This window comes from Equus caballus, chromosome 16 (assembly GCF_041296265.1).
Source record: "Equus caballus isolate H_3958 breed thoroughbred chromosome 16, TB-T2T, whole genome shotgun sequence".
Taxonomy (NCBI): domain Eukaryota; kingdom Metazoa; phylum Chordata; class Mammalia; order Perissodactyla; family Equidae; genus Equus; species Equus caballus.
Window position 1 is genome coordinate 68,046,729 of NC_091699.1, and position 13,045 is coordinate 68,059,773.

The following is a 13,045-nucleotide window of genomic DNA, read 5'->3' on the forward strand; positions in this document are numbered from 1 at the left end:
GTAAATTAGCCCCATTCTACTCTCTATAGGCTATTTTATTTTAAAATCTATTCAATAATTGGAGGCTAGCCTAGTGGTGTAGTGGTTAAGTTCGCACACTCTGGTTTGGCAGCCCAGGCTTTGCAGGTTCGGATCCTGGGCAGGGACAGAGCACTGCTCCTCAAGCCACACTGCGGCAGCATCCCACATAAAATAGAGGAAGATTGGCACAGATGCTAGCTCAGTGACAATCTTCTTCAAGCAAAAAGAGGAGGATTGGCAACAGATGTTCGCTCAGGGCCATTCTTCCTCATGCACACACACAAATCTATTCAATAATCAATGCCATTAGCTCAACAGATGGCTTATTAATCTTTAGACCAACAGCCAGATTGCCTTCCATTTTTCAAACTCTTCTCTGCAGAAAAAAATAAATGAAATATAAAAAGAAAAAAATAGAGTTTTATTCCCAACCCCAGAGAGACCCACAAGGTATTTATTTCAGACCTAGCTCTTGACGGTCAGATCTGGAAACCTTTTGTCAGTTGGATGCCCATACGTCCACAAAGAAAGTAATTGCGTTGATTCTTTTTTTTTTTTTTTTGAAAATAATGAGCAAAATGCAGAACATTTATCATCCAAAAAAAGAGCATAGCTCACAAACTTGGTCAACTCAGTTGCCATTAGTGACAAGGATAAATGTTTTCATTGAACTTGAGGACAGCTTTGAAAATATATCTGATAATCTTCCCAGAAACCCGAAACCTGGGCCATCCTTAGACCAAACATGTTCTCATGTTCCCACTATCCCTTTTCTTGATGCTCTCGGGACCCAATTCCCCAGGTTACCCCAAGGTGCACTTCCCTATATTACCCCAATGTGCACATGGATACACACGCACATACACACACATGCACACACACACTTCTTAAGCCACTCGCACTAGCTCTGGTTCTTTTAATATTGAAGAAGTTAGAGCCATAAATACAGGTGGATTTCCTTTTATTGTCATGTACCCATGAAACCATGAGACTCTATGTCCATCTTGCGGCATCATCATCATCATCAAGGAAAAAGTCTCGGACTTTGAGGAGTGCCCCCTGCTAGGTCTATGCGAGCCAAAGATTCAGTTGATGCATTTGGGGCCATCCCTACAATGAGTATGGGCACATGTGGGATGAGGAACTCAGTTCTAACTTTTCCCTAAATTGACCCATCTGGATCAGGGACAGAGTTGGGGTAGATATTTACAAATGTATAGTAAATGACTTTGCCTCTGGTTTGCTTTCTCTGGGTCAGACCCAGCCAACTTGTTGAATCAATGTTACCACTTTGGGAAACCAGGCTGACAAGGGCTCTGGAATAGATGAGGATGTTGTGTAAGGGCAATCACTCCCCTCCTGCCAGCAGGGCTGCACTTGATCACTGAGGGTTTACGTTGCTATTCAGGGAAACAAATGCTAATCAACTCTCCCTCCCCAGGAAATTGCACCAGGATCATTTTCTCCATCTCTCCGTTGGGAAGCCAGATAACACAGAGCACTGAGCATATTATCCAGCGGCTATTTGTGAAAGGGAAATGGATTCTCTCACCGTATTTTGAAGGAAAACTAAGCTGTTTAGAATCATAGATATTCTTTACTACAACTCTGTGACAATATAGGAACCTTACGTGTCTTCTGAATCCTCAGAGAAACTGTTGCTCATAGCCAGTGAGGTTTTCGTGGTGTATATTGTTGTGTTTGTTTCTTTGAAGATTCGGAAACAGTTTATCAGGAAAGGCAGCTGGTGTCCTGTAAGGGACGCTGAATAGAGACTATGGAGACATTAATGCTAATCCCCAAACCTGCAAGTATTTCCATTTCAACACCCGGAAAGTCAGTGGATGAGATCATCTCTAGGATTCTTCCAGCCCTGACAGTCCAGGAGTTCGCCTAGCTCTAGCAATCTGAACATTTAATTAAGCAGAATTTTCCATTCTCTAACTGTGCCAGATAGATGAGAGAACTTGCTGCATGAATTGAAAGTCTCGAGCCAATAAGGAAAACCTACCCACATCCCAGACTGCCTTATGCTTGTTGATGTCAGAACAAGAATTATTGTGGGTAATCAGAGAAGGACATGAAAAAGAACAACGTGTACCTGGCAGAATTTGTATATCAGTGCGTTACAATTTGCCAAAGTGTTCCTGAAAGTTAAGTCTTTCATTACATAACTTTTTATCACTTTCTTAAAAATGTTCCAGTTGGGTTGGCATGTTTCATGATTTGCTTTGCTTCAGAGATAAGCACATTGTCAATAGTTAGACTAAAATTCCTAGGTATTTTGAATTTAAATGGTTGAAGTTAGGAGAGTGATGCCAAAGGAGATGGTTGAGCAAAGAAGCTGTTATTTAAAATATTTAGAAGGGCTGGTCTGCTGGTGCAGTGGTTAAGTTCGCATGCTCCATTTTGGTGGTCCCGGGTTCATTGGTTTGGATCGCAGGCACAGACCTACGTACCGTTCATCAAACCATTCTATGGCAGGCTTCCCATATATAAAATAGAGGAAGATGGGCACAGATGTTAGCTCAGGGCCAATCTTCCTCACTAACAAAAAGAAAAAAAAATAGAAGGTAAGATGGTATGTGCCTCCAATAATGAGATGATAGTTAATTTCAAAAGCCTTGCAGTCCTAAAATAGGTATCTCTCTATTTATATAAATATATCTGAAGACTTGGAAAATTCAGGATGACGGTAGGATCAAAACTGGAGCCTGTATATTGGGCCTGTTTCTGTACAGCCAGCCGTGAGCCTTAGTAAGCTCTTTCTACCCATTGGCATCATGCACTGTCAGTCCAATGACTGACAAGAAGAGTATTTCCTTTCAGTTCTGGCCACGAAGGGGCCCTATAGCCTGTTATTTGGTTTTTTTAAAAAGGAATTAATTTTCTCCTCCAATGGCTTATATACTCCAATTCGTGGCAACCTAACTTAAATTAAAGACTTTTTTTTTTTTTTTAAAAGGCACTCAATTTATGGCACTGTTAAGTGAAAATCTATATACAGAATTCAGGCAGAGGAATGATTATTAACCTGGGATGCACCTCTGACTCTATGTATGTGGAGAAGTAGAAACCAAAATGTGGGAATTTAATTTTGCCACATCTGAACAAGAATATGACTATTCTATGATGCTCCTCAGAGATTTTTCTTTACAAGTATTTTCACTTGACTAATGCAATTGGCCATTAGCAAAATAAGCTCTTATTAGTAAGAATATAAAGATTATTTTGGAAGGAGTAACCTGAAATGGATTATGTGATTAGTGGAAGCTTTTCTAAAATGCACATGACTCACACATTCAAATAAACACAATTAATTTATTTAAATTTTTAAAGGGTTATCTTAGCAAAGGCTTGATTTTCCTATTCTTTAGGAAAAAATGGTGTATTCAGTTAGAGATCTTTCTACGGTAGTACTTAGAGCTATATATTATAACGTTGTCCTCCAGGGGGCGTTAAATCTTCAGCAAAGCTCCAATTTTGCTGGAAGGTGTTCAAATCCAGTTAGCAAAAGCAGACAGTCTGGCTTCCTTCTCACGGGCACGCAGGAGTTCTAGGCCCCATCTCTTACGCTTCTAGACTGGGCTTTACACTTTTTAGTAAGGCTAAAGTGGGCGTGAAAATCACGTGGCCCCGGAGTGTGTGCCATGAACCTAGCCTAGCCACATGCTCTGAATGCCCTACCACAGATCTTAGATTGGCTGACCCTCATGGTTCAAGGCAGTAACCCTTTAAGAGACGATTGCCGTGAATAGGAACAGCAGGGCTTTCGAAGGGCAGAAATGTGATTCCTAGAGGCCCAAAGATAACCTAATACGGGTTAGAGTAGGCTATGTGGGTCAAAATGGCAAAATGGCTACTTAAGCTCCACAAAGGCCTATTTTGGCTATTATTTTTTAATGAAACCATCACTTAGGAGTCTGAAAACCTCTACGTCTGGGGAACCAACAGCATTATGCAGTAAAGTCTATGACTCTATAGCAATACACCACAGTGGTTAAGAAGTCCATAGGTTCTGAAGTTGACTGACTGGGTTTCAATATCTGCTACACTTCTTATAAGCTCGAAGATCCTGAATTAATTACATCAACTCCTGTGTCTCTGATCTCATAGGGTAGTTGTAAGGGTTAATTAAGACAACCCAAAGAAAGTACTTGGTGCGGAATCTTCTCTGATTCTGGAATCGAGACCCCCATGATATGGCTCCAGACTTGTGTCTTGCTTTTCCCTACATAGACTTCTTCATCCCAAATACCTCCCTACACTTTTACCCCTTTGCTCCTTCTGCTTCCCCTTTCCATGCCTACATCACCATCTGATGAGATCCCACCCAAGTTTCAAAGATTATGTGTAATGGCACCTTAAAACCAAAAAAAACAAATTAAATAAGCTTTATCCTATCTCTGGACAATACCAGGGACACAATATCATGACACATGTGTACACATTTGTCAAAACTTATAGGACTGTAAACTTACAATGGGTCCCTTCTTAACATGTAAGTAATACTTGTATACTTGTATTCCAACCCAACAGGAATGAGACCTCAGTTTTTGGAGAGAGGATGATTTGGTTCAAATCTAAGTTCTGATAATCCCTAACTGGCAGGGCATTAAATCTCTTTCACTCTATAGTTTCCTCCTATGTAAATGGGGCAGCTGTCACTTCCTCTTCTTGTAGTGAGGGTTTAGAGACCTAATTGTATTAAAATGCCTTGCACAGTGCTTGCACACAGTTGATGCTATATGACTATTCAGACCTTTCTTTTTAGCATACCTATTTCTATGTTTGTTACACACCCCTGTCCAGCAGAAGGTAATCTTGAGGACATAATTTGTGCTGTCTTTTTATTTTCCATGTGTCTAGCATAGAGTAGAAGTAGTGTGTTTAGAATTAGAAAGGCTTTTCATAGCTAAGCACACTGATGTGTAGATAGCAAACAGCTAGAGGCGTCCCAACTTAAGCCTCTGCAGGATGCCACACTGTGTGATATCACCCGGGTTTGCTAAGGCTCAGTATTTTCAAGTCTGAGAGATCCTTAGTTAATCAATAATTCACCTATGACTCCCCAATGTACAGTAAGGCTTAACACATCTTTCACGATGATAGCTCTTTAGGCTCACAAGGGTTGTCTGTTTCTCTTTAAAGTAATGGAATAACTGTACTGTTTTCTTAACCAATAAGTCACTCTGTTTTCCATGGTTCAAAGTTAAGCTTTTATTTGGTTTTAAATTAAAAAAATAAATTTCATTATTAAATAGTGAGATGGATCTAACTAATGTTCAGAGAGTATCTTACTCAGGAATATACCACCGGGAGTACAATTCAGGGGTGGGTCACCTAAACTAAAATTATTTGTTATGTTGTCATGTTTGTTAAAAGTTCAACAGTGGCAAATTCAAAAGAAACTGAGATACAAAGTTTTAAATGTTGACAATGGACGGGAGAAGTAAACCTCTTATTCTACTGCAGTCGCAAACGAGTTTCTTTCTCAATGCCAGTCAGTTTGGACACTATACCACAGTGCTAATGTCGTCGGGTTCATCGGCTTTCTTTTGCCTGCTTGGCAGGGATTTCAAGTATTCAAGGTGTCTCCGCGCATCCTCCTGATTTTGCCTCACGTAATACACCACATATGAGATCACCATGGTGAACCAGCCAAACATGGTGACCAGCATGGCATAATCGGTAGTTTTTTTCGGGAGGTTACAAAGGTCAGCATCATTGGCAGCATTGAGGAATGGTCTCCCGGCATGTTCATCCAACACAGAAGTCTTACAGATCACGTTGTGGGCTGTCTCATGATTGGAAGCCATGCTCCTGAGAACTTGCTGCAGAGTGCAGTCGCAGTGCCAGGGGTTGTTGGCGATTCTGGCCCGCGCCTTCAGGTTATTGAAGGCATTTTTGTGCACACTTTGAATCCGGTTGTCAGACAAGTCCAGAGTCTGCAAAGTTTCAGCTACTCCTTTGAAGGCATGCTCATCGATAAACTCAATGCCATTTTTGGACAAGTTGAGAACTCTCAGCTGATGGAGGTCCTTAAAAATCTCATTGGGGATAGATGTGATCTGATTGGAGTCCAGATACAATAAGACTGTCTCAGGAGGAAGATCTCTAGGTATTTCCTTGAGATTTGCATTGCTACAGGTGACATTTAAACCCCCAGAGGAAGAACAAAGACAGCCCTTGGGACACATACTGGCAGAATGAAAGCACAGTATCATAAGAACAAAACTTTGTAGGAGGAGACACATGGAGAGGGAACGGGTTAACCACAGGTCTACCAGATTCATGCTGGAATGTCAGCATAATCACAAGCCCATTCCTCATTTACTCCAACAAGCAAGCGTGGCAACGGTTCCAGCCCTGTCCACACCGTTGATTTCCTTCTTGCTTGGTTCAAAAGTCTGCAACTAACACATGTGACTCTTCATTATTCCTGTTCTTGCTTGGGTACCTAAAGGAAAGGGAAACAGATGCAATTAGATCTTTGCAAAGGGAGGTACATTGCAATTAAAAGTGCTCTCAGGCTTCTGGCATTCTATGTGGGCAGGAGGATTGGTTATGCAGGTAATTTCCATAAACACCAGTGGGAGTTATCTGCATGATGGGAGTCTCCTGCGCAAATCGCAAGCGCCGGGGGAGAAGACTGTCAATAAATGAAAACATTTCCGAATTATGTTGCCTTGTTTCAGTTGCGTAGAATTAGAGCAAAAGTCTAGATTTCTCTCATCTCTACCGGTCCTCTCCACATCCTGAACCCCTTCTAAATTCTACAGCAAGAAAATGTAAGTACACTTTTCCCCTTTCCCCTTCCTAAAATAACAGATGCATTAATGTAATTTAGCCCTGCGCTTGGGCAACAATGAGAAATAATACTGATATTTCATGGTTAATGACCATAGACAGCAATATCTGTCAGGGCTTTTGAATGGATGTCCAATTTGGAATATTTTCTCTAAAGAAACATCATACTTGAATTAATAAATGAGCAAATGCATTCCACCCTTCACAACGAAATGTTGCTAGGGACCGACAGCCGAGAATCTCTGGAAGAGTTGCCTACTTTGTGACCTCCCAAGATTACATTATACCTGGGAGGATGCCCTTAACTGAGTTTCCAAAACATTATCTGTTTTCTAAACAACATATCCCATCCCCAATAGCTCTTCAAATATGACGCAAACTTTTAAGCCCTTTTAAAACATAAGATGAGAATTAAGAGATACTAGCCTCTAAGACTTCCCCAATAGCCTATTTTTTTCTTTCCAATCATATATACATTATTTGTGTTGGAAGGGGGCTCAGAAATTGCAAAAATTAAGTCATATGAGCAAAGTTATGAGCTTACTCAAAAACAGAGATGAGAATATAAGTTAACCCTCAAAACTACTCTTGTATAAAGAGGACAGGGATCTCTGGGACCAGTTCTCAGAGGAGGCAAGTGGATCTTGGAGAGATTATGTGACTTGCTTAAGGTCAGATAGCTTGTAGGTAGTAGAGACAGGACTCAAGCCAAAGACTGTTCTGACTCATTAATCTTGCAACTCTTTCCACTACCCCCACATCTCTCCCAATTCCATCTGCTCTATGAGGAGTCAGGATCCAGGAAACATTGCTTGTTGTGATTTCTGATGCTGTTATGTTGTGGCTCAATCCTAAACTGAGAACCCCACGGAGCTCCATTGAGGGGGCTCTCTGCATTGTGGAAGGAATCCATACCTGACTTCAGAGAATTCTCTCTCAGCATCTGAGAAACAAGGAGAACATTTATTCCTTGTGCAGCAGTGAGCAACAAACGACTTTCTGAATGAGCAACAAATGAGTCTCTGCAAACTTATCTTTTCCTAGGATCCCAGATGGATAAATACAGAGGGAAATGACTCCAAATGTTACCAAACTCACAGAAGAGAAGATTAATGTGAGCTGAAAACATAATGAACTGGGTTGTTAATCATAGGAAAAATGAGATTAGCAACAGAAGAATGGAATGGATGTGCTTTTGGAATCCGGAGTCCCTTAAATGCCAGAGAATGCTAAAGAAGATTCTCTAGGCTTACCAAGCCATCCATCAATAGCTCTTTTCATTTGCAGTGAAAGTTTCCCTCCCTTCTACATTTTCCTTCAAAACTGCATTGAATGGCATTTGGGAAGTCTAGTAACTGTCTAGATGGGAGAGAGAAAAAATAAACAGGTATGGAGGGGAGGACACTCAGAGGGGAGGGCGGTAGAAGGACAAGGCAAAAGTTGCTAGAAGGACATGAGCAGGACACAGGAGATGAGAGAAATGAATATGATGAGAAAAAATAAAGGGAGTCCACGTGATCAAGCAATTTCCATCAACTGAGTACGTGTGAACAGTCTAAATCATGTTGAAAGGTGCAAAGCCTTCTCAGGAGGACACTCCACATCTCTCCAGAGACTGATTAAAGTCTATCGGAAGAAAAATGTTCTCTAATTTAGACTAGAAGCTCCAGGAGGGCAGGGATTTGTTTCTGCCTCAGGTAGAAACAACAGTAAACAATTAAAAAGTAGGAATTAAATTGGATTTGTATCCCAGCTTTAGTCTTATTAGCAGTATGCTCCTGGGCAAGTTATTAACTTCTCTAAATCTTACTTCCCTTATCTTCCACATACAGAAATTATAAAAGCACCTAATTCCAAAGTTGAGAATTACATGAGATAATCCACGTAAAGCATTTAGAACAATGCCTAACAGGCAGTAAGAGCTCAATGCTTGTTAGTTATAGTTACTTTTATTATTATCCCAGATACATTCCCAACTCCTAGCATAGGGTTTACCATGTAGTGACGGCTAAATAAATATCTATTGTGTGAACGAACCAATCAAGTATTGAAGAATCTAGCTGTGCTTTTTCTTCCCTATGGTAATTATTTTTATTATTTTTAAAGTAAATATTGGCTCATCAAGTCTGTTGGTTTTACATGTCAACATGACAGTCTTTGGAAAATCTTGTGTGCAGACTTCTCGTTGGTGGAAGGAAGAAGGGAATTCTTTCTCAGTAGGCTCCTCTAGAGTTAATCATGGTTTCTCCAGAATGATCACTCCAATGGTCACAGTCACGGAGAACAAATGGTTAGGACACATCTTGAGTTCTCAACATCAGAGTGCAATCCCTCTTGAGAGGGAATCCTTCATGTCCCAAATGATCCACCTACACACTGGATGGAATGCCTATTATGAGTAAAAACATAGAGTATCCCTTGCCTTCAAAGATCTGGGACTCAAACTAAGGATTTCCTTTTCTATGATGTTTCATAAAAGAGGAATCAAATCTTCTGGGATTGGCTAAATTGCTGTGCTGCTATGACTCAGCCTCTAGAGCCTCCACCCTCAGCCAGGACAAAGAGACAAGAGATGCAGGATGTAGAGAGTTGAGCCCTTGGATGTCCAGGAGGCAGTCAGCAAGGTCAAAGATATCGAGTTAAGGTCATCCTCAGCAGGGAGGATGGAAGAGCTGCTCTGTACTCTATTCTGTTGAATTACTATTTTCCAAAGGGATTACCAGCTTGACATTGCTGTAAATTACTGGATAGGTAAACGGTGGTTCTTGGAAGAGGAAGGCATGGGGAGATGTGCATCAGAGTGAAAAAGTGAGCATTCTTCTTCTTCTTCTGACATTGGTTATCATTCAGCGGAGTACAGAGATAAAGAGGAGCCTGGAAATCTGAAACTCCTCTTGCTCTGTTTCCAGTCAGGTCTACTCACAAACTCAAAGTCACAAACAAACTATCCTGCTGGGAAAAAAAAAAGTCCCTCCTTACTAACTTCAGAATGAGTGGGTAGAATACAAGGAAGGCCTGGGGTCACATTAGTGATGGCAACGATAGCAGCAGCAGTCACTCCCTGTCCTTCTGGTAAGGAGTGAGACCCACAAAGGGACAGACCAAATTAAACAGCATGTTTTCTACTTCCTACCTCCCCCTCTGCATTCTCAACTCTGTAGACTACCCTATCCTCAGCCCCTCTTTCCCTTCAAATATGTCTGGGGCAATCAGGAAGCTACAGTATTTCTGGATGTGGTGTTTAGATATGAGCTGTGCCCCCAAAGAGGGCCACTTTATCCCTAGACCCACACCTTGCTCACATGTTCCTATCACACAGGTTTCTGAGCTACAACAATTAATGCCAGGATTGGATGACAACCATCAAATACTGTTTCCAGAAGAAAAAAAAAACTGCACTTAGCAGACAGCCTGAGAAGACAGTTCTTTCCGTGACTGATTAACAACCCTGTCTTGCTTCCTGTTTCTTTCTTCTCATCATTAGAGGACACTCAGGGCTTCTAACCCAAAAGCTTTCATTAACTCCTCTAAGATAACCAAGTGCATCAATTCAGAAAGAAATACCAGACACACCAACTTCTTCCAATTATATTCCATGCAACTCTGCTACCTAACAGGAGGATTTAATTAAAAAGTGAAAGGACACATGATAGAATAAAGGGCTGATTTCTTTAATGCAGAAGTTCTTACAAATGAATAATAACTTGATCCAATAGGAAAATGGACATAAAAACAAGGTATACAGATGACAAATAAATCATATGAAAATATTCTTCATCTCACTGACAGTAAAATAAATTCAAGTTAAAGTACCTACCATCTTTGTTAAAATCAGGAAAAATATCTAGCGTCAATGAAAGTATGAAGAACAAAGCACTCTCCAACACCTGATGAGGGGATAAATTGGGGCATTCTTTTTATATGAGCAATTCAGGAACATCTATCAAAATTTTAAAATTTAAGAACAAGTTAGACTGACTTGCACTAATGTAAAGATTTCCAAAGATGACCCCAAAAATCTGCTTGAAGAAAAAGAGTTCTAGAGTATAATTCCATTTGGGTAAAATTCTTTAAAAAAAGAGGTAAGTGTGCAACTATAGGAATGTAACTTATAGGTTTACACACGCAGAGACCATTACGGAAGGGATGTATAAGGAACAATTAACAGTGGTTAATTCTGAGGAATGGAACTGAGGGGCTGGCAGGGAAGAAGAGGAATTGTCCTTTTATTTTATACCCTTTTGTATGGTTTTAACTTCTTTTGGTATAAAAGTGTTTTCTTTGTTTTTGTTTTCGTTTTGTAATAAAGATTTAATACAAAAGGACAAGGGATTAGCTGAGAAACCAATCCAAACGTAATGCCTCAGAAAGCAACTTTTGAGCATATGAAAGAGGTGCACAGTGGTAGCCAAGAAGGTAGGGCAATTGAGAAGACAATAACTTTTAAAAAGCTGAGCATGTTTCCACATGAAAGACTGAATATACAAAGGGACAATGGTGAGACTATATATAAACACAGAACTCTAACTCACAACCTACAGCAACCAGCTCAGGAAGCCAGACTACAAGCTCTGTAGCAATTGGCCCAAATGAGGCAGGTTTTGAATGGTCAGTTTCCCTAATTTTTGTCCCTGCTCCCAACTTAGGACCAACCAGGGAAAGCTGAATCTGCTCCCATCACTAATCACTTGGATGTTGAGGTTCTAGTTATCCTGCCCCCAGCTTCCCCATGCCAAGAGCCTCCAATCAGGGCATATCTGAGGCTTTCCTCTTTCCCACTATGAAGCTTTTACACTCCCCTGCCTGCTTCTGAGTCTCTGCCAAATGCAGGGCATGGTAGCCGACTCCCTCGCTATAGAAAGCTTGGAATAAATGGCCTTTACTTGTTCTCATTTGGGTAATTTTTGTTTATTTCCACAAAGATTAAAGTTTGAGTATGCATTTTCAATGCAGTATTTCCAAAAGTAGCTTTACAAGCTATTAGAGAAATTATGTACTGATTTCTTTATTTGCTCAGGCTTTCTATAAACTAAGTATGGGTTGCATAAGCCATCAATCTATATAATTCCTGACCAAAAAGGTAGGAAAAGAGAGCCAGGACCTAAATAATTCAGATGAAAGAAATGTATAGGTAATTGTCTCGCCTGCTGCTCTTTGAGCTCCTGTTTGTAGGTACGACTCCTTAATTCACATCTTTAACACTGAGTCCTGCCATGAATTTCAGTTCTACGTTTCCATTCACAGCCGCCTATCACCAGAAGATTCCACCAAGGCTTCAAATTGTGCCTACCTCAAAGTAAAATCACTTTCACTCTTTAGCACCACCCAGCTACCCTCCTCCTCCATCGTAAACCACCTGTTCTGCCCCCTCATTTCTTGAAAAGTTTCCATTTTCATTCTTCCTGTAGCTCTCCCTTATTTTGCATGCCCACTGCCTCTTTCCTGTTCAAATCTCCATCATCTTGTTCTGAAAGAAAGCAAAAGCCTCTTTTCTGGGCTTTCTGTGTGCAGTCTTTCTCTGCTTCCATTCTCCTAATGTCAGGCTAAAGTAATACCTAACCATATCATCCCGCTGGTCAAAAAGTTTCAATAACCCCCTGCAGTCGTTCATAACAATCCTCCTTTTCCAATTGTATCTCCCACCACAATTCCTTACACAGACACAGAGACTTAATCCTAATAAAGATAGATCACTGATTAGAAAGCTGATGATGAATGGCACTTCATCCCACAAATATGAGATTTATCAGAAACCATACCAACTGATGACCTCCACTGTGTGGAATAGCTCTCCTAGTTTCATATCCAACTACGAAGATCTGGCCCATGAGTCATTTAGGTGGCTATTAATAACAGCAGCTATGATCAATTAGTTAAGGATATGAACCAATAAGGCAGACAGATACTGAAGTAATTGAGTATCCTTACATTTAAAAGGAATATAATCTGCTTGCAGATCTAGAATAGTTTAAGTCAAGGAGCATCTGAAATCTCCAAACTCTACCTTCTCCACATCATAGCCTCTACTTAATTATCACCACTTTCTACTCAGACTAAAGATATCTGTTTACTATCAGACCATGAGCTTTCAGAGGGTTGGGTGAGTGTCTTAGGCATTTTTACATTCTCATGTTGACCATAGGAAGAACTTAATAAAATATTGAAGTGAATTAGGATCCATTTTCATTTCATCATAAAACAGTTATCATTTACC

General features: G+C 40.5%; 1 protein-coding gene across 1 annotated transcript; it reads right to left on the reverse strand.

Moving 5' to 3' along the window:
• Positions 1 to 5,216: 5,216 nt before the first annotated feature.
• LRRC3B (leucine rich repeat containing 3B) lies at positions 5,217 to 6,460 on the reverse strand. The gene has a single exon (XM_001493827.7). The coding sequence runs from the start codon at positions 6,315 to 6,317 to the stop codon at positions 5,538 to 5,540; it is 780 nt and encodes a 259-aa protein (XP_001493877.1). The 5' UTR covers positions 6,318 to 6,460; the 3' UTR covers positions 5,217 to 5,537.
• Between the last annotated feature and the right edge of the window lie 6,585 nt (positions 6,461 to 13,045).

Bases quoted from the DNA above. Each gene is read 5' to 3' on its own strand.
- LRRC3B (XM_001493827.7), bottom strand. From the start codon at position 6,317: ATGAATCTGGTAGACCTGTGGTTAACCCGTTCCCTCTCCATGTGTCTC.